The sequence below is a fragment of the Emydura macquarii genome, unplaced genomic scaffold, assembly GCF_026122565.2.
Source record: "Emydura macquarii macquarii isolate MOO-44397 ecotype Brisbane River unplaced genomic scaffold, CSIRO-AGI_Emac_v2 contig_1027, whole genome shotgun sequence".
NCBI lineage: Eukaryota > Metazoa > Chordata > Testudines > Chelidae > Emydura > Emydura macquarii.
The window spans coordinates 17212426-17232729 of record NW_027131164.1 but is presented as its reverse complement, the minus strand read 5'-3'; the positions used below and the strand labels follow the sequence as shown (position 1 = coordinate 17232729).

General features: G+C 43.4%; 1 protein-coding gene across 3 annotated transcripts in view; it reads left to right on the top strand.

Annotated features, from left to right (window-relative positions):
• Positions 1–6053, top strand: part of COLEC11 (collectin subfamily member 11) — a 33918-nt gene extending 27865 nt beyond the window's left edge. For 2 of the 3 annotated variants that reach the window (XM_067544818.1, XM_067544819.1), the window contains 3 exons: positions 508–561; positions 3371–3466; positions 3625–6053. In XM_067544818.1, the coding sequence (XP_067400919.1) occupies positions 508–561; positions 3371–3466; positions 3625–4034 (560 nt within the window). In that variant the 3' untranslated portion in view covers positions 4035–6053. The remainder of the gene's footprint in view (positions 1–507; positions 562–3370; positions 3467–3624) is intronic. The other variant, XM_067544821.1, reaches the window with a different exon arrangement.
• Positions 6054–20304: the final 14251 nt, after the last annotated feature.

The following is a 20304-nucleotide window of genomic DNA, read 5'->3' as shown; positions in this document are numbered from 1 at the left end:
ATTTTGGTAGAGGCACATATTCAGGAGACATGAACCCTGAATTCCTTGGCTTTCCCACAGATTTCCTATGTGACATTGGTCAAATCATTTTCAACAGTATTTTCAATGAAGGTGTCGCACTTTAGGCTTCTAAATAAAAATGTTAGGTACCTCAATAAAAATGGGCTGATTTTCAGAAGTGCTACTTCCTCACAGGTTCAACTGAAGTCATTGTTCTGTAAAGTGCCTGTGCAAGTGCTGGCACAAATAACGAGAGATGGAACAGAACAAGACTAGTTATGATGTTTGTCCCTGAATCCAAACTATCTTGAAGATGAACTGTCTGGGGTAACAAATCCAAATTCTCCATGGTTTGGGGCCTATCTGTACATTATGCATTTGATTTATACCTTCAATCTTAGCCATTAACACAAAACCCCTGTTGTTTAGAACCTTTCTATTAATGAAACTGATAAAACTCAGTCTATGTACTGAGCAGTGAAATTGACAATATTTTTCATTTTTTAGGTGAAAAGGGAGATAATGGGGATATAGGGCCACCTGGTCCTAATGGAGACCCAGGTAAACCATGATACATCTTCAAAGTGTATAGTTTTTTTAAATGTGTAAATCATGTATAGTATACATTCCTTTTAAAAATGCTGAAGAATGCAATAAGAACTTAAATTTCTGATTAACCTCTTCTGATTTATAGACTGTAATTTGGATTATATTACACATCGACTAGGTACTTTTACAAAAAGTTTGTTGAGGATGGGAGTTGAACTGTAACTCATTCTGGAGTAGATAACTGCTTGAAAGAATGCTCCATAGCTCTCCACTAACTCAACGTGGACTTAGTTATTCCCGAAAGCTAATGGGAGCTGGAATGCAACTCTCCCCCAGTCATTCACCGCTGTGCAAAAAAGACATCTCTGGACATCCTACTTAGGCTCTGATTCTGCACTGAAAACTCTGTGGGGGATGCCTGCACCTTTATGGACTTCAGTGGGACACCTCGTGGGCACAAAGCTCTGCTGCCCATGTGGTTCTCAGTGCAGGAACAGGACCTAAGGAGGGATTCAGGGACTTCAAAAGGAAAAGGTAGGATCTTGAGGCAGGAAGTGTGATCTCCAGATACAGACATTTGGTCTTTTCTTCATGCCAGAGCCTATAAGGCCAACAGGCTCAGGCTTTGCAGAATATATTGGCAGGGTAGGAGGGCATGTTTTCATCTAAAGAACTGACCTTATTTTGTTTTTCAAGAATTCTGTGATTTTGTTGGCCTGTTATGCTGGTGGAGAGAAGCTGTTTTGCAAAGCCCTACTACACGTCATTTGAGACTCTGAAAAAACATTGGATGATCAACAGCAATGGAGTATCTTGTTAGGAGTACGAAAAGCTTAGGGCAGGTCTACACTTAAAATGCTGCAGCAGTGCAGCTGCGCCACTATAACATTTCAGTCAAGGCATTATTATGCCAACGGGACTCCACCTCCAAAGAGGCAGTAGCTATTAGGGATGTAAAAATTCTTTTAATGAACTATCTGTTTAAACGTCTAAAAATAGAACGTGTAAACAGTTAAGCATTAACTTACCCTGCAGTGAGTTAACAGAAGAGGTGTGTGTGTTGGGGGGGCGGGAGGGAGTGCGTGGAATGAGTCCAACAGAGATCAGATCTCCAGGCTTTAAAATCTGCCCTGTTGAGGGACTGCTATTATTTTACTAAGTGCACACAGAGGCCTTTTGATGCCCATCTAAAATTGTTTTGGTTGAAAAATCTGCATGCTGTCTGTCTGACTCTGAGGTGCCCCTTCAGGAACAGATACTTCCTGCTGCAAAGCCATTTTCAAAAAGTGCCTCAGCTCCACGACACCTCACTCCAGGAGATAAGGGACTTGCAGGCTAAAAGATCTAAAAGATCACCTGTTGCTAAGAAACACTCTGAGCCAGCTCTCAGCTCTCCTCAGCTCCTGCTGCCCAAAGCGTCACCTCAGGGGGTGACGAGCTTCTCCTCTGGCTGGCTTGGGCCCACTGAACTGCCATGGAGCTAACAGCTGCTGCAGGCCGTGTGCAGGCACAGCCTGTGGAAGCAGCCCCATGGCCTCCTCAGCATCAGCGGTCTAGCTTTGACTGACTCGGAGGGTGGAGGAGGCAGAGCAATCACTGCAGTGCAGGGCGTGGGCGCCACTGATTTCATCCAGCCGAGCCTCAGTGCGGCTTCCCCGAGGGCAACATTTAAATAAATCATTAAATGACAAGACTGCTGCTCACCATTTAAATGTTTAAACGGGTAGCAGCTTACATCCCCAGTAGCTATGTTGATGGGAAAGTCCTCCCCTCAGCACAGTGCTGTCTACACCAGGGATTAGGTTGGTATCATTGCATTGCATTTCACACCCCTGAACAACGTAGTTACACCAATGTAAATTTGTCGTGTAGACTTGGCCTTAGACTCAGAGGATGGAAAATAATAGACTATTGGTGCTTCTAGGACAAATATGAAGCCCTTCTTCTGCATTCTAATATATTTTAAAAATAAGATTAGATTTTATTTTAGATAATAGAAATGTAATAGGAATGCAGGGGTGGGATTAGACACTAGATACGTAGGTACCTCAATTGGATATTGGAGAGATTAAATACAGATTTGAATACCCATATGCAAAACTGGGTGCCTTTCCTTGAACTTAGTTTTCAAAACTGGGCTCACAGAAGTTACCTTTTTAATCTTTTTAATAATCTCATTAAAATGGCTTTTTTTCAGACCAATATAAATGTGGGATAATGGACAAAATTCTAGAGCTTAAATCTTTTATTGGAAGAACTATAACAAATTAACACTTTTGAAATGGCCAGAACTGTGTTTTAGGGCTAATTATAAGCATTACACAGTAGGAGCAACATTTGCTTCTGATCTGCTGTGTAGATCCCATATGCAGAGCAAATGCAGAATATGCCACGTAGATTCCCTGTGTGGAAGAGAGATCTGCAGTGAAGACTGAAGAAGAGAATTATTCCTTATATATGCAACACTGAGAACAAAGAAGTTTAAAGAAGAACTATTTTTGTTCCCAGCAGACAGGTGTCTACACAAGTTTTGGCACTAACTGGCACCGTTGTTTGTGATCTCCACAGAAAGGACAAGGGCTGAGAGTGAACTGAACTCCTATAGGTAGACCCACAGGTCAGAGTGAGGGATGTTGGTGGGTCAATGTAGGGACATTTGCATGGTTGCTGCCTGTTATTTGGCCAGAGGACTTCACTCTCCAGAGTCATCAGGCTAACCCCTTTTGTGAACAATACATTCACATAAATATATTTCATGAAACATTTTTATTCATGTTCGGATATATAATTTAACAGTAAGCATCCCCCCTGATCTCCACAGGCATCCCCTGTGAATGCAGCCAGCTAAGGAAGGCTATTGGTGAAATGGATATCCAAGTGGCCCAGTTGACAACTGAATTAAAATTCATAAAAAATGGTATGTTTCTTTATATGTTTCTCCCTTTCCCAGTGCCCTATATTTTTTAATGATGAAGCTGCTCTTAAAGAACATTGCCATTTCACATTTGATTTATGTATCTATTTTTGTGGTGTACATTAAGTTGGTTTATAGAAATGCGAGTGCTCACTTTTCAGCACTGCCCTCCCCCGCAGCTGTCGCTGGTGTGCGTGAGACAGATAATAAGATATACCTACTGGTGAAGGAAGAGAAAAAATATATGGATGCCCAGCTGTACTGCCATGGAAGAGGAGGAACACTGAGCATGCCCAAGGATGAGAATACCAATAGTCTGATTGCTTCGTACATCAATCAAGCAGGGCTCACCAGAGTTTTCATTGGGATCAATGACCTAGAAAAAGAGGGCAATTTTGTGTATTCTGATCGATCACCCATGCAGACCTTCAACAAATGGCGCAGCGGTGAACCCAATAATGCCTATGAGGAGGAGGACTGTGTGGAAATGGTGACCTCTGGTGGATGGAATGATGTTGCTTGTCATATTACAATGTATTTTGTTTGTGAATTTGACAAAGAAAACGTGTGAGGATGTCTGCTTTTTTCCCCATTGGAAGCAGATTGTATAACTTATCCCTTGTTCATAAAGTACTAGTTATATTTTACAAGTATATAACATCAGTGTTGTACAGCTGTAAATATAATTAGGTATTTCAAATATCAATATTTACCCTTCAGAAGGGAAGAGCAGAGTTAAATAAGACATAGTATGTCTTGCCCTAAGAAAATATGTATCTAAATAAAAATATGAATTTGGTCTATATTTTGCCATAACTGCAATTAGTGAATGAGGTTGCATGATGATTATGGAGAGCAGAATTTGGATCTTTGTTGTTATAATTTGATTTCTGAAGACGTAGATTCTTGATATTGTTTTATCTTAACAGCATTTGTGATTGTTAATGTTAATTGCTCATACTGTACAAAGATGACATTTCTGACTATTTCAAGCCATTAATGAACATTTTTTGTATACTCCAGCTATTTAGGACTACTATTGCTCTACTTAGTACAGTTATTGCTGTAGGGTTCTGAAAGGGCAGGCTTTTTATCTCTTTCTGTGACACATATATGAGCAAACCAACCCATCAGCTCTCCCATTTTTGTAACATCTTTTTATTAAACTGTTTGCAAATAACAACACAAAGACACACATCAGTGAGCTAAGTCATTTACACTGGCTTGGGGAGTCTAAATGGCTCATAGTTCATTACTGAAAGGACAGAAGACAACTTTGTGTTCCTTCAGAAAATGCAAGATCAGGTTCTGTTTGCTTTTCATGTTGTTTAACTGAGAGTGGTACAGTGCATAAACTATTTGAGTGATAAAAGAGTTTGCCAAAGTAAACCAGTTCTCAAAAGTTGTATTCAAGCCCTGCTTGAACACGCTCAGATGCCATTCCAGCACGTCTTAGGGGAGCTGGAATGGCATTTTATGGCACTTCTGATAGTTGCATCCTGGCACTTCTTGAGTGCAGCACTCTCTAGTCTACTTTTGTGTAAGATACTCTTGTTTGATATTTTTGGTTACAAAACACAAGGAGGGCTTCCTCAGCACATCATGAGTCTCACAAAATCCTTGCTGTCCAACAGTTTCTTTCAGTGGGGCAAATGCTGGTCTTCATTTAGCTTTCACTCAGTCCTTAACTTAATGTCAATGGAAGATTTGCCTTAGTAAGGGCTCTCTAAAAAAGACCAAATTTCTTTGCAGGCATAAATGAGCACAGCTCCATTGACTTCAATGGATTTCACCCATTTGCACAAGCAGAGAATTTATCACTGAGTAAGGACTTCAGGAATTGGTCCAAAACAATGTTCCTTTATTTTGTTTTTATGATTACTACTCTTCCTTGCTTCTCTTCATGGCTCTATCTTCCCTTAAACAAAATCTTGTTTATTTTTTAAGCACTGTTTTTCAATACCCCCGTAGGGCTGTAGTTCCAAAGGAATGCAGTAAGTCCAACTTATTTGTGTATCTAATTCACAACTGCATGTGACTGAAAAATGTGGTATATCTTTGAAGGGCATAATTGGATGAAAAGAGTGATGAATACTGGATTGCACTTCCTCTCATATTTTACTCAAGTACTTTACATATAGTCACTGGGAAACATCTGTCTATTGTGTTTTTCAGAAACTGTGCTCACCATGTTTTAAATAATTTTTAAGGGAAAACAACCCTAAATATCACAAAAACAATCACAAAAAATAATCACAAAAACATGTATGATCAATCTGGAAGAAATATCAAGAAGAAACTCAAAACAGAATTGACATGTGCTGCCAGATAGCCTCCACATATTAGGCAAGACCAAATTAATAGTTACTGTACTGTACTATGGTTAATGGAGGATCACTGACAATAGGATTTTTGCTCACATCCACAGAACATGACAACATTTGAAATTTCATGTTAATCTTATTCTCAAGGAATAAACAATTTTACCCTGACATGTTTGGTGTTGTGAAGGTGAACCTGTTTATATATAAAGGTTTACTCCTGAACTCTTAAAACTGGTAGAATATTATTCAAATATATGAAAAATAATTCAGGGCATAGTGCCAGTGAGCAGTAACTCTCAAGAACAATTCAGATGGTGAATAGTTCTGCTTGTCAGCGTTTCTTTTTGGTACAGGTAAAGTATAGCTCCTATGTGTTTGGCCTTTTCCAGGGATTTACCTGAGATCTCAAATAATATTGGTGTGGCCGTACATTTACATACAAAGATTCCTAATCTACAAAATCTGAGAAGGACTAGCAAATGTATTTCTGTGGGTTAATTTGCACTCAGAGAATATTGCCTTTTGAGTTTTGTAATGATTTGCCTCCTGCTAAAAAATGAGGCAAATCATTACAAATGATACCTTTTAAACCACCAGAGGCCTTTAAAACCACCAATATGTTTGGGTCAAGTCATTGTAGCTATATGGTATTAATTAAGGGCAATTTAAGCCTCATTTCCACTTGACTACAGTTGCCTGCCTGGGATGGCACTTGCCCACATAAAGTATCTTGAAGACACTTTGTATGCCTAAATTGTCAGTTTTGCCCACTCTTTACTCATTTTTGCAAGGTGCTAATGTGATTAGTTGATTCTGCCTGCATGAATCTATATCCTCTTTGCAGCTTCCTTCTGATGAGCTAGAAAACAGACCTGCATGCCTAAAAGCCTTCCTTGAATGTGCAGCAGGCACATAACATTTTTTCACAGATTTGTAGTGTTTGGTGAACAATCCTAATATCTGCTCATATTGCTCAGTTAAAAAAAAGCATCAGAAAAACCATTTATTTCCCTCCATTTTTCATGGTACTTGCACCATATCTTCAACAGATCATGAAGTATGAGATAAAAGGGAAACCAACTGTACTGCTAGGGTCTTTCTATATCGTTTGTTCACTATGAGCTAGATTGTCAGAGCCCTAACTCTACTACATGGAGAGGTAGGGCCCACCATTACTCTGCCCTCATTGCTCAGGGTGGGGCTTTGGTTGTGCTGCAGGGAGCAGAGGCTACTCACCCAATACTTTCTTCTGTGAGCAAGCAGGTGTGGAGGAGATTGAATAGAGGAGCCCTGACTCACCCCTCTCTTGCTGGCCAATGTAGCTGGCAGAGCACACATGGGTGGGTGAGTGAGATGTTCTCCAAGAAGGGTGGAAGTAACTACTCCCTCTAGCCCCCAAGAACAAGGAGGAGGAGGAAAGGAATTATGACTCTGAGTCACAATCACTCTCTGGTTTGCTCTGGGGAAGGTGGAGCTCTGCACTGCCCCTTATGCTGGGCAGATTATCAAGTTACAATCTTATGGGCCTGGTCCAAAGGCTACTGAAGTGAATGGAAAGATTCCAAGGGTATACCTACTCTGCACACTAAGTGGATCCAGGCTTGTGAACTCGGTGTTTCCGAGCCCATGTTTGAGCGTCCACACTGCATTATAAACCTGGGTTTATAACTTGCTGGACCTGGGACTCACAGTAATGCTAATTTGTCCATACTGAACTGCATAGACCTTCTGACTTGGGCCCGTGGCTTGACCTGTGTCCACCTTACAAAGTGACAGAGCTTGGACCTCAGTCACAGTGAGACTTAGGGTCTGACCCACCCCCTCAGCAGCATCCTAGGACCTACTTCCTGAGTTCTTGTTGACCCAAGTCAGACTGAGGTGGCTGTGGATGGAAGTGGGGCAATGTAGGCATACCCCTAGTGACTTCAATAGTTATTAGTTCAGCTCCTATTACTAGTAATGGAACCACTGACCATTGATTATTCTAATAAGTAACTGTTGTGTATTTTGTGTCTTGCCTAATAGCCTAGGTGCCGTAGCAATAGAGCTTAGCTTGTTGCCATAGCAATAGAGTTAGACTATTAGGGGATAGATCAGCCAGTCCTGGCTGGTTTTAGTGTTAGTTCAATAAAGATGCTCCTGATGTTGCATCTATCTGTGATCCTGTGCTGATTTCTCTCTCTGAATACAAGCAATTAAAAGGAATTCAACATAACAAAAGTGGTAATGAGGATGGGATCGACCTGTGCTGCACAAGCAAAAAAGTAAAAGTCAATGTAAGGAAAAAACCTTTTTGTTGTTTTGGGGGCTGGGCTGTTTACACTGATGGTTCAAACTGAAACTAAAACAGGCTCTGCTTTGTTCTGACCGAAGAGAAGCAGACAGACTGGGAACAGGGAAGAAACAAAGCAGTGCTAGTGAATGGAAATCACTAGAAATTGTGTGTGAACGACCCCAACACACATGAATAAAAGATACTAAAAGACAAGAGGAAAAAAAAAAAAAAAGAGGGGCAGCAATGGCTACACTTAAAGGGCTCCTGGGACCTTTTGATGAGACTCTAGAGAATTGGAACTCATATACTGAACGTTCTCAGCTTTTTGTTATTGCAAATGAAATTACAGATGCAAAGAAGGTGCCCATTTTCTTAAGTGTTGTAGGAGCTAAAACCTATACTTTATTGCACAGCTTAGTGCACCCTGATAAGCCAGAGACAAAATCTTACAGTGACTTATTGTGAAATCTTATTGTGAAAATCCTGGAGGCACATTTTTCTCCAAAACTGCTGTTAATTGCATGGAGATTTAGGTTCTACAAAAGAAATCAAGAAGGTGAAACAATTGTGTAATATGGAGCAGCTCTGAAGAAGCTTGCTGAGCACTGTGAATTTAATAATGTGTTAAATGACACCCTACGTGGTAGGTTACTGTGTGGTCTGCACAATGAAACAATACAGAAGCGCCTATTGACAGAGCCCCAGTTCACTGGCAGAAGGCCATTGAAATTGCAATCTCTATGGAGCTGGCCGCAAAGGAATCCCAACAGCTCATTGCATTGACCAGAGTGCATAAAGTATCACAAGAATCTACTCACAAGACAGTGGAGAGCCGGGAATGTTATGGCAACAAGCTAAGCTCTGTTGGTACAGCAACTTAAGCAATTAGGCAAGACACAAAAAACACAATATATTCCTCCCCCCTTAATGAAAACGCCCATTTAACAGAACAATCACTAAACTAGGGAATGAGGGTAGACTGCCTCAGTTCCTGGCTAAACCCCGGGGATTATTCTGCCCCGTAATGTGGGTTTGTCCTAGCTAAAGATCCAGCCGTTGAAGAAATCTTCTCTCTCTAGGTGAATTACAGCAAACTTCTGGTATTCTTGCACCGGAAGGTATTATTGGTGTGGGTCTAACAATGGGCTTAGGACTCATAGCTCAAACAGGTGAGGATGTTGTATCTGCTCGAATAGGGGAGGGGGCTGTATCTGCTGCAGAGGTGGATGGAGAAAGGGAGTCAGGAATAGGTGACTCTTGACTCAGTGATAGCTCACCTGTAATGGTGAGGTCAGGCAGTTCAACTGGAAATGTGTCCTTGGGACATGTATGACTTGACAACAACTGATCTACATGCCGCCGCCAGGTGAGATCATCTGCAGTCTGGACAGTGTAGGAAACAGGTCCTGTTTGGGTGATGACTGTAACAGGAACCCATTTAGCTCCAGAAGCATAGTTCCAAGCTAGGACAGGTTGTCCAGGACTAAAGGTTTGGTCTTTTGCTCTGTGTGCATGTCTGATCACTTGGTTTGACTGTTGACGTTGCACAACTTGTTGTGCTTTGGTGGGTTTCAGCAGATCCAAGCAAGTGCGCAGCTATCATCCCATCATTAGAAAGGCCGGGGACACTTTGGTAGTAGCATGAGATGTGTTTTTGTAGGATAGTAAGAAGATGTCTAGACGATTTTGAATGGCTGAATGTTCCCTTGCAGATCTTAAAGCTTGTTTTATGGTCTGCACAAACCTTTCAGCTAATCCATTGGTGGATGGATGATACAGTGCTGAAGTGATATGATGTATCCCATTCGCTTTCATAAAATTTCAAACTCCTGAAAGGCGAACTGCGGTCTGTTGTCGCTCACAAGTTGTTCTGGCAGACCAAAATGACTGAAGATTTCACACCGTCTCTGGATAGTACTTTCAGCAATAGTGGATGGCATTACAGAGTCTTCTGGCCATTTAGAGTGGGCATCTACAACAACCAGGAATATGCTTCCTTCAAATGGACCAGCAAAATCAACATAAATACGCTGCCATGGGTTTTCAGGCCAGTCCCATGGGGTAGGGGCACCAACTGAGGCACGTTCCTCACATTCTGACATGAAGTACAAGCTCTTGCCTTCTCTTCAATGGCACTGTTCAGGCCAGGCCACCGAAAGTAGCTTCGTGTAATTTCTTTCATTCACACTATTCCACAATGACGTGAATGTAGCTGTTCTAACATCTGTGATCTCAGTAGTGATGAAATAATGATGCATATCCCCCACAACAAGCAACCAGAATGGATTGATAATGCCATCCTCTTGGGCATGTAGGGAAGAAGGTCGGGTGAGACTGAGAGTCCCACAGAGATGTTCCTTGTATCACTAGGTCCATAACTTGGTACAGAACCGGGGCAACTCGAGTTGCCTTCTTTACGTGAGTAGCAGTGATGGGTGTGTTCTCTACCTGTTCATAGTAGACGATTTATTTCTGGCCAATACATCTTGATGTTTAACTGGTAAAGACAGCCTTGAGAGACCATCTGCATTGCAGTGCCGAGTGGATTTCTGATATTTGATCTCATATGTGTGTGCGGAAAGCAGCAATGCCCATCATTGCATAAGACTAGCAGTCAGTGGTGGAATGCCTGTGCGTGGTCCAAAAACTGTTAGAAGTCGATGGTCGGTGAGAAGTGTGAACTTCTGTCCAAATAGGTACTGATGAAATTTCTGAATTCTGAAAATGATTCCCAGTGCTTCACATTCGATTTGAGCATAGTTAGTTTCTGCTTTGCTTAAGGTGCGTGAGGCAAAAGCAATGGGTCTCTCATCTCCCAAAGGCATAATGTGTGACACGACTGCTTCCACTCCATCAGGGGAGCCATCGCAGGCCAGCTGTAGAGGTAAGGAGAGATCAAAATGCATCAGAATCTCTGAATTTAGCAATGTGCATTTAGCCTTGTTAAATGCAACATCACAGGCTTCGGTTCACTTCCAAACTTTGTTCTGGACAAGGAGTTCATGTAGTGGTTTTAATAGTGATGCTAACTGTGGAATAAACTTTCCATAATAGTTCAATAGCCCTAAAAAAGAGTGAAGCTGGCTTATGTTTTGAGGAGGTGGAGCTTCCACAATTGCCTTGACTTTTGCAGGAGCCTTACGAAGGCCAGTAGCATCTATGATGTGTCCCAAATATTCAACAGAGAGCTGGAAGAATTCACATTTGTCTTTGCAGACTCGTAGGCCATATTCTTCCAGTATTTGTAGGGCAGCATCCAAGTTCTTAAGGTGATCCTCCTCATTCTTGCCAGTGACCAAGATGTCATCAAGATAGCACTGGACTCCTGGCAAGCCACTCAAGATCTGGTCCATAGCCCTCTGGAACAAGGCTGGAACAGACATTATTTTGAAGGGCAAGCAACAGTATCAGTACAGCCCTTTATGCGTAATTATAGTCAACAGATCCTGGAACTTCTCATCGACATGCATCTGTAAATAGGCTTGACTCAGATCAATCTTGCTGAACTTTTGTCCACCAGCCAAGCCGGTGAAGAGGTCATTGATGCAGGGAAGAGGGTATTGTTCTGCACACAACACTGGGTTAACAGTGACTTTAAAATCTGCACAAATCGAAATAGAGCCCCACACACATAAAAATAGTTATAGAGCTTAAGGCCAGAAGGAATCACCAGGTTCTCTAATCTGATCTCCTGTATGTCACAGGCCACCGAAACCACTCAACTACCTGCACACTAAACACAGTAACTGGAATTAAACCATAGTATTATAGCTTTTGGAAGGCTAAGCTGTTGCGTGCCACAGGCAGAGAACAGAAGGGACCAGTGCCAGACTTGAAAGATAGGAAAACAAACCAACACTTCCCCTTCCTCCTGAGGTGAGTGACAGAGTGAGAAGACGAGGGATAGAGAGAGGGTAGATGAGAGGAGTACAAAGCAGAAGGAAGAAGAGTGTATGAGATTGGTGAGCGAGAATGAGTGTGTGCTTGTGTGAAAGAAAAGACAATATATATGGATGGAGGTGTCTGAAAAGAGAAAGGGAGGCGCTCAGCTGAACACCTTGTCTCTGGCCACATAGGGGATCTACATCTACACTGTGATAAAAAACCCGCAGCATAGCTGCGGCTGGCCTGGGTCAACTGACTCAGGGTTGTGGAACTCAGGCTGCCGGACTATAAAATTGCATTGTAGACGTTTGGGCCAGTGGCATACTGAGGGTCTCCGGGGGCCAAGCCTACATTTGCGGCCCCTCCCAGGCCTCACGCCTCCCCCCGCGCAGGGCAGGAGGCTCCCAGCACTGTCCCCCAACTGCCCCGGGGGGTGGGGGCCTGTAACCACGGGGAGGGGACGTGAGGCAGGGAGGGGGAGGTGCAAATGCAGGCCCCCCTCCTCCTCCTGCCCGCACTTACCCAGCGGGTGGCGCCCGCCTCTCCCCCTGCAGCGGCAGCCCCACAGCCCAGTGCTGGCTTGGATGGGGGTGGCCTTACCCTGGCCTGGGGCTGGGGGCTGGGCTGGCCCTTCACGATATGTGGAGGCGAGGGGGGCGCTGAGGGGCGCCCCTCAGAGCCTCCTGCACCTTCCACCTGTCACAAAGGGCTCGCTCAGTGCCCCCCCATTACCCACTGCTCCAGCCCTGCAAACTGTGGTCCGACAGATTTGGTGTTTCGGGCTGTACTGAGCATGTGCACAGGGACTGAGCATGCTCAGTAACATTTGCTGCAGCCGCTGCCCTCACCTTGCCCTTACTGGGAGTCAGACTCCGTTTCCCGCTGTTTAGAGGGGCTAAAAAGGGGCAAAGGGGCACATTGGAGGCGGGGATGGGCAGGATGTAATCCGGAGACAGAATTTTACTGGTCCGGGGGGTGAAGCTGATGGAGGCAGGAGTAGGAGAGGGGCTGAGGAGCAAAATCGGGATGGGGGGGGGGGTAATGAGCCAGGGTTAGCCCAGGGGCGAGGCACTGCCAGCCCATGACAGAGGCAAAACCCAGGGAGGGGCAGAGGGGGCAGCAGTGACCCCGCTGGGATGAGCCACCTGTCCTGTTTGCAAAAATAGCGCGGGGTGGGGGGGCTGAGGGGATGTTTTGTTTCTGCTCTCACACGCGTCTCTGTCTCAGGGAGACTCAGCTCCGGCTTCCCAGGACTGGGTTCTTAAAGACAAGCAAGGCATACCAATACCTAAAAACAGCATCTCCTGCTATAACATTCTGGGGTGCTACAGGGGAACTGATTCCATGAAACAGTGCTACACATCTGAAGTATGCTCCTTTTAGGATGTCATTTTTATTCGTCTTAATACTCTTACCACGTCATCATTTACCTTTATTATCATTGTGTGGATGCATGTCACTGTGCTATATATTAGTTATTTTAATTGCAAATACTTACCCTAAATATTTATCAGTAAATAAGTGGTATTACTTTTAGGAAGGATATCTGTCTTTTTAATATTGTACTTGCTATGATTCTTAAGAAGTTTTAATTGTATAATTGTTGTATTTAGATAAATGTTTGAGTTTTCTTGGAGTAACATATCTGGCATGTAAATGGAAAATAGGAAAGTTTCATATTACTGTTCAAGTCATTAGAGGAAAAAAGATGTTCATAACTCTGAATCATATGTTTACATAGTTGTTTTTGAAGACATGTTTGATAAATCTTGGTTCTTGATTGTGTATTTGTATACAATAATAAAGTTTTGAAAATTAGAAGAAAACCTCTTTCTTGCTATATTAGGCAAAACTGAAACTTGGACGAATGAGGCTAAAGAATGGGATAAAGTAATACCAGGGAACAAAATTATTGTAAGAACACAATAGGTCGGCCTGCTGGGGGGAATGGCGCTATACATGAAAGAAAGCATATCACCCAATGAAGGAAAACTTGCAAATGAACCAAATATAAAATGGAATGTCTCTGGATCATAACTCCGTGCTTCATTAATAGCAATATAGCAGTAGGGCTATACTCCCACCCACCTGACCAGAATGGTGATAGGGACAGTGAAATGGTATGCCAGATTACAGAGACTATAAAAATAAAGAACTGAATAAAAATGGTGGATTTCAACTAGCCCCATATTGAGTGAGTATGTCATCTCAGGGTGGGATGCAGAGATAAAATTTCCAGGAACCTTAAATGTAAGCTTCTTGTAGCAGCTAGTCCTGGAACACACAAGAGGAGAGGAAATCTTTGCTTTAGTGGTAGGTGGAGCACGGATGTGGTGCAAGAGGTGAATATAGATGAACTGCTTGGTAGTAGTGGCCAGAGCATCATAAAATGAAACACCCATGTGGGAATTAAAACAGCAACTTGAACCCCAAATTAAAGGTAGATTACTGAAAGTGAAATATGTGAATGGTGAATGAACTGAAATCCAATTGAGGAAAATAGAAAGGAATTTAAATGGCGGCAAGTGACATGTAAAAATATAATTGGGAAGGAGAAATGGATTCTGAAGAATAGGTAAACTAAAAAGAGAACAAAGGAAAAATTTAAAAAGTCTATCATTAGCAGGAAGAGTTTTGTGGCAGTACTGCGGGGGGTCACAGGTTTCGTTATCTGACATCTTAAATGCCAGAAACAGAGATGGGGCACCAAATCTGTCAGACCACAGTTTGCGGCACAATGCGTGTGTGGGAGGGTGGCGCAAGAGCGGAAGCGAGAACAGCCGCCCCTTAGCCTCCTGTGCTCTCCGCCTGTCCTGATAGGGCTGGCCCGGTGCCCCTCACTTACCCGTGCCTCCAGCCCCGCAGCCGGAGTCAGCTCGGATGGGGCGGCCTCACCCCCCCAGCCTGGTGCCAGTTCAGCCCTTCACAACGGACGGAGGATGGGGGGTGCAGGAGGCTGAGAAGTGGCTGCTCCCACTTCTGCTCCTGCGCCCCACCCCATGTGCATCGTGAATGCCCTGCCCCGCCCTCTTACCCCCATCCGAGCTGGCACTGGGCTGTGGGGCTGGAGCGGCAGGTAAGTGCGCTCCAGGCCAGCACTTCATGGAGGATGGGGGACACAGGAGGCTCTGCACCCCTCAGATCCTCCTGCCCACCCGCCTCCTGCGCGTCGTGAAGGGCCAGTGCTCCCGGCGCCCTCCGCAGGCAGGTGCCTGGGGGCTTGGGGCCCCAGTCCCCTCTCAATATGCCACTTTGGGCTCAGGCTCTGAGGTTCTGTGATGGCGAAGGTCTCAGAGCCGGGGTTCCAGTCTGAGCCTGAACATCTACACTACTAGTTTTAGACCAGCAGCCCAAGCCTCGCAAGCCTGAGTCGGATGACCTGGGCTCTGAGACTTGATGCCATGGATTTTTTTAATCGCAGGGTAGAGATAACCATAATTCCTGACTGTGGGCCTGTGACCAAGTACCAGTGCCCTCCACACTAATGATCTATTAGGGATATTAGAGAGACAGACAAGATGGATGAAGTAATATCTTTTATTGGAACAACTTCTGTTGGTGAGAGAGACAAGATTTTGAGCTTACACAGAGCTCTTCTTCAGGTCTGGGGTTGTCTTGGTGTAATTGGGTGACCTGTTCCATGACGTGATCTACTTTTCTGGTGGAGTGTCCTCTCACCAACAGAAGTTGGTCCAGTAAAAGACATCACCTCACCCGTCTTGTCTCTCTAATATCCTGGGGCTGACATGGCTACAACAACACTGCATACTAGTAGGAATATGTTAATGTATGCACAGTACTGGGAGCATAATCAAGTTCTGATCATTCAGAGCTTAGGTACCTAGGATAGGTGCCTTTGTCTGTTCTTGTAAGTATAAAAATATTAAATACTGTAAAAAATTCAGCAACTGCTGGTCTGGTATGCAGTTTAATGGTCTCTGTGTTACCATACCATCACCTAGTGGCAGTAAGAGGCAACTAAGACTATGTCTATGCTGCATCTTAAATTGGCATAATTTATCTTGCTCAGGGATGTGAATAGACAACCCCCCTGAGCGACATAATTTACACTGACATAAGTGCCGGTGTGGACAGTGTTGTGTTGGTGGGAGAGCTTCTCCCGCTGAAATAGCTACTGATGTTCACGAAAGCAGTGACTGAGCTGCTGTAAACTCTCTAGTGTAGCCATGCCCTAAGCTTTCTACGCTCTTTGCTTTACTGAAAGCTGATTTATAACAGTAAGTTGGTGCTACCTACTAAAAGAAAGGCATGTTACGCCTTGCAACATCCACAAGTCACATTTTATTCCCGATTCATCCTTCAGTGCAGTCATAATTATAATTAGATACAAAATTTCAGGAATAGGAGAATTAAGTTATGCATTCAATGAATTGTGTTTGTCTTTCACTGAGATGAAATGTAGTATAATAGAATGGTATAAAATGCAATCCATTAATTATATTATTACAACGTAGCTTCCATTTCTAAATACCAGCTCAATTGTTTTTGTCTAGTTCCCTGCTGTTTTAGTCCCATAAATTCCATCCTGTTGTGGACACAAATTTAATACAAAAAATTTGTCCTTGAAGCAGATAAGGTGTGAAATCTCTCCTAAATATCCAAAAAGTGTATATAGAAGAAAAGATAGTAGCTGAGCACAGTGCAACAAAGTGTCATCATTGTACACTGACTTCATGGTTGTACCTTACCAACTCTTAAATTCATACATCCTGGGAATAGAATAGAACTCCTGGGTTCTTTAGTCTTGCCCTTGTACAAGCATATGTATCTTCTCAGCAGCCAGTGACAATATCTTTTCTTCTAACTATTCTGGTGAGCATTTTCTCTTTAATGAGCCTCTCTTATCTATGCAAGCCCACAGGACCAGTTTAACATACTTTTAAAAAGTTTATATTATATGTCCTATATTATGTTATCATATGCACTGATTTCCATGTAAAATTATATATGCTTATTACCTACTTAAAACACATTATTTGAAAATTTAGTCTACCTCATTAGCTAATGTGGCGCCACTTAAACTTAAGAGTTTTTGGGGATAAATAAATGAAGTCCTTCAGTCTCTTCCGGTAGGTGCCTGTATTGGTTTAGTCACCTTTCTTTGTCTCATCTTTTCTATTTTTAAGTGTGCAGATAAGAACTGTGTACAGTATTCCAGATGCAATATAAAATGATATTATGACATCTCTTATCCTACAAGAAAAGTTTCTTCATATATATCCATCCATCAGTTATCCTCTCTGCAGCTGCATTTTGCTAGGAAGTCATCTGTTTTTTCTGCATATTGATCCAAAGCCTGTTTTTCCCTTTATCGAGATTATTAATATTTGGGGGATTTTAAATGGTACTCTCCTATTGACTTCAATGGGAGCAGAGCTAGGCAATGCTGGAGGGCTTTTGAAAATCTCACCCATAGTGTCAAAAATGTACTACATGCTGTAAGCCAGTCCTCTAATTTGCATCTATGCTGTATTTATAATACCCTTCCCCATTCAGCTCTGTTTTGATCTCCCCACTCTTTCATACTTCATACTTATCTTCATATTGAGTGTGGACTAAAGAACAGATTCCATCACTGTTTAAACAAAGCAATAAATACATGTGATGGAGCAGCCTATAGTTGGATGCCCTCTCAGAGGTGCATATTTAATAGAAAACAGACTGTAAGAGATTATTTGTCATAGGTTAAAAAGAAGATTAAGAGAGAATATTTAAACCTGCAATGCAAGTTAAAAGATCTAATGGAGCATGAGTGAGATTATGTACGCTAAATTTGTTGCTAGGAATATAATGAAAATGAAGAGGAATCAAAGAAAAACACACAGTAGGATGCAATATTTAAACAAAGTAGCTTAGGAAAGAAGAAAATTTAAAAAAATCCAATATGGGAAGGTGTTGGGTTTCGTAATATTTCATGTAAAAAGAGCTGTGGGAGAAATGCAGTCATAGGGCGTAATTGACCTGGCATTTCCTTGCTTTTATGACCTTGAGTGGGTGGATTTTGCCTTTAATTAGCCTTAACTAGTTTATAATGAAGTTTTGCTTGTGTGAATTAGGTATTTCAGTTTATCCTCACATGTTTCCTTACATCTTCCTAACTCCTGAATGTATTGGTGGTAAATAGTGTAATCTGCTTTAATTTACAGTGCTTAATGTTTGAACATGTTGGGAACATTATTGCAAGCTGACCTCTGAGATGCTTTACTTATTTAAGGCTAAGATGTAGCTTTGCCATAAACCCTGAATAAGGGGCAGCACATTGTTGCATTTCCCCATGAGCTGACCAGGAACCAGATGCCCTATGACTGACAGAGCCCTATATTTGGGGCAGATTGCTTCCCCTGGCATGGTGGCTCGGCTGTGCTGATCAGCGTGTTGTAGGGAGGACCCAAGCATCTTTCTTATACTCTCCCACCCAGCGTGGGAGGGGGACTAGTGCCCCCTGGAGGCTGCTCTTCTCCTTGTGCTGCTCTCTGAGATGTATGGGAGCCAGTAGCCCCTTTGCTCGTTTGTGCTGCAGAGTAAGATTAGTGATCTAATCCTCCCATTGGAGCACACACAACTCAAAGTGAGAGAGATGGGGTACAGTGGCCAGCACAGTGATTAGGTTCCAAGCACATCACTGAAGAAGGTCATTTGGGTGACTTTGGGTGGGGGGAGGAATGCCAGCCTACTTCCAGTGGCAAAAGCTTGAAGCAGAAGCACTGGGGACAGGTTCCAAATCCCATTTAGGAACCACAGTGTTAAGTGTTTATGTCAGAGGATCTGGGCCCTACTGCCTACAAGGATTTTTAAGTTCTGTGCCTCCTGTGGCTGGGCAGGGCCCTTATTCTGTGGGCAGTGGAAGGACAGAGCCCTGAGGTCGACACTGGAATAAAAGACTCGTGGCATGGCCCAGGTCAGCTGACTTGGGTTTGGCAGGCTTCGGCTGTCGGGCTAAACATTTTTGTGTGGATGTTCGGGGTTGGGCTGGAGTCCAGGCTATGGGACTTTCCCCCTCTGGTTGCAAATCAGAGGTTCTTTTGTGGCTCTGTTCTGTAACAGACCAGTTATAGAACCAAACAGTGAGGGTGGTTTTTGGGGAGGGATGAATGGGGGGTTAACTTGTGGTAGGGACTGATTTTGTGGGGATGGAGAGTGGGGAGGTTGCATACAATGTAAGGGGTGTATAGACCCCAGATACCTTGAAGACGAGGGAGGGGGAAATGAAGGAAGCTCAGGAGAAGGAAGAAGCTGAGCCAGCTGGGCTCATTTTCAGCTCCACTACTAACAGGCTTTGTTCCAGTATGCAAGAGAGCTGGGTGGGGTGGGGGAAGAGACGGAAACTCTCCCTGGGACCCCTATGGAAAGGACTTGACACAGCTGTGTCAAAGGACTCTCTGAACCTTATCTGTATTTCTTTTAAACAGTGATACAGGAAACTCTAAGGGATCTTTCTTTACCTAGCCCTTCTGAGAATGAAGAGTATGTTACATGGTGCAACTCCCTTTTTAATGCAAAGAGAAAATAAATTTTTGTTTGTGAATCTAAAATACAGGTGCGATGGCCTTTCTCAAAGGGATGGAAGCTGCCGATGAAGGTATCCACTGCAGGGAGTCTCACACATGTGGCACAGGGGAGGGATTGTGTTTATGTCTTTTTGGAATAGCCTGAAGGGAAAGGGCCTCCTGCAGCTGCATGTGGACAGGGAGCAACAGAAGCAGATGAAACCATGGTGATTCAGTTTCTGCAGATCCAGCAGCATCAGAAGACACAACTGGCCTCATAATGCCAGAAAGAAGTGCATCTGGCTGCATGCCAGAATCATTGGATGCTTTACTGTAACACAGATACTACATCTACTATATACTTTTCATCCCATAAGTGTATAATTTAGTTGGGGGGGAGGGGAGGGAAACCTTTGTCTGCCTGATACCACCCAGAAACCTCAGGTGCAGCCAACGAATACACAGTAGGACTTGGGAGAGGAGCTGCAACAGTAAATGCAAGTCCCACAATCCTAGGCTGTCTTGGTGCAGTATCTTGGAGAAGTTTGAGCAGCCTAAAGACTGCACAGAGTTAAAGTGGCTTCTGATGGTCCTAAGAATATTATGGCAATCAGGAATTGCTGTGGTTCAGGTATTACCTGCCTGGGCCCCTTTTCCCTAGCCAGCAGCCAGTGCGTGTGGCATAGTAGCCAATATGCTGGCTCTGTACCCAAGAAAGATCACAGAACAAAGTGGGTGATCCTCCTGTGGCTGGTTATTCCAGCTTTAGGGCTGCTTCATGCTTGTGGCATGATGCAAAGCAGCCAAGTGCAGCCAAGAAAATGTGCCCTGAGCTAAATCCCTCCTTGA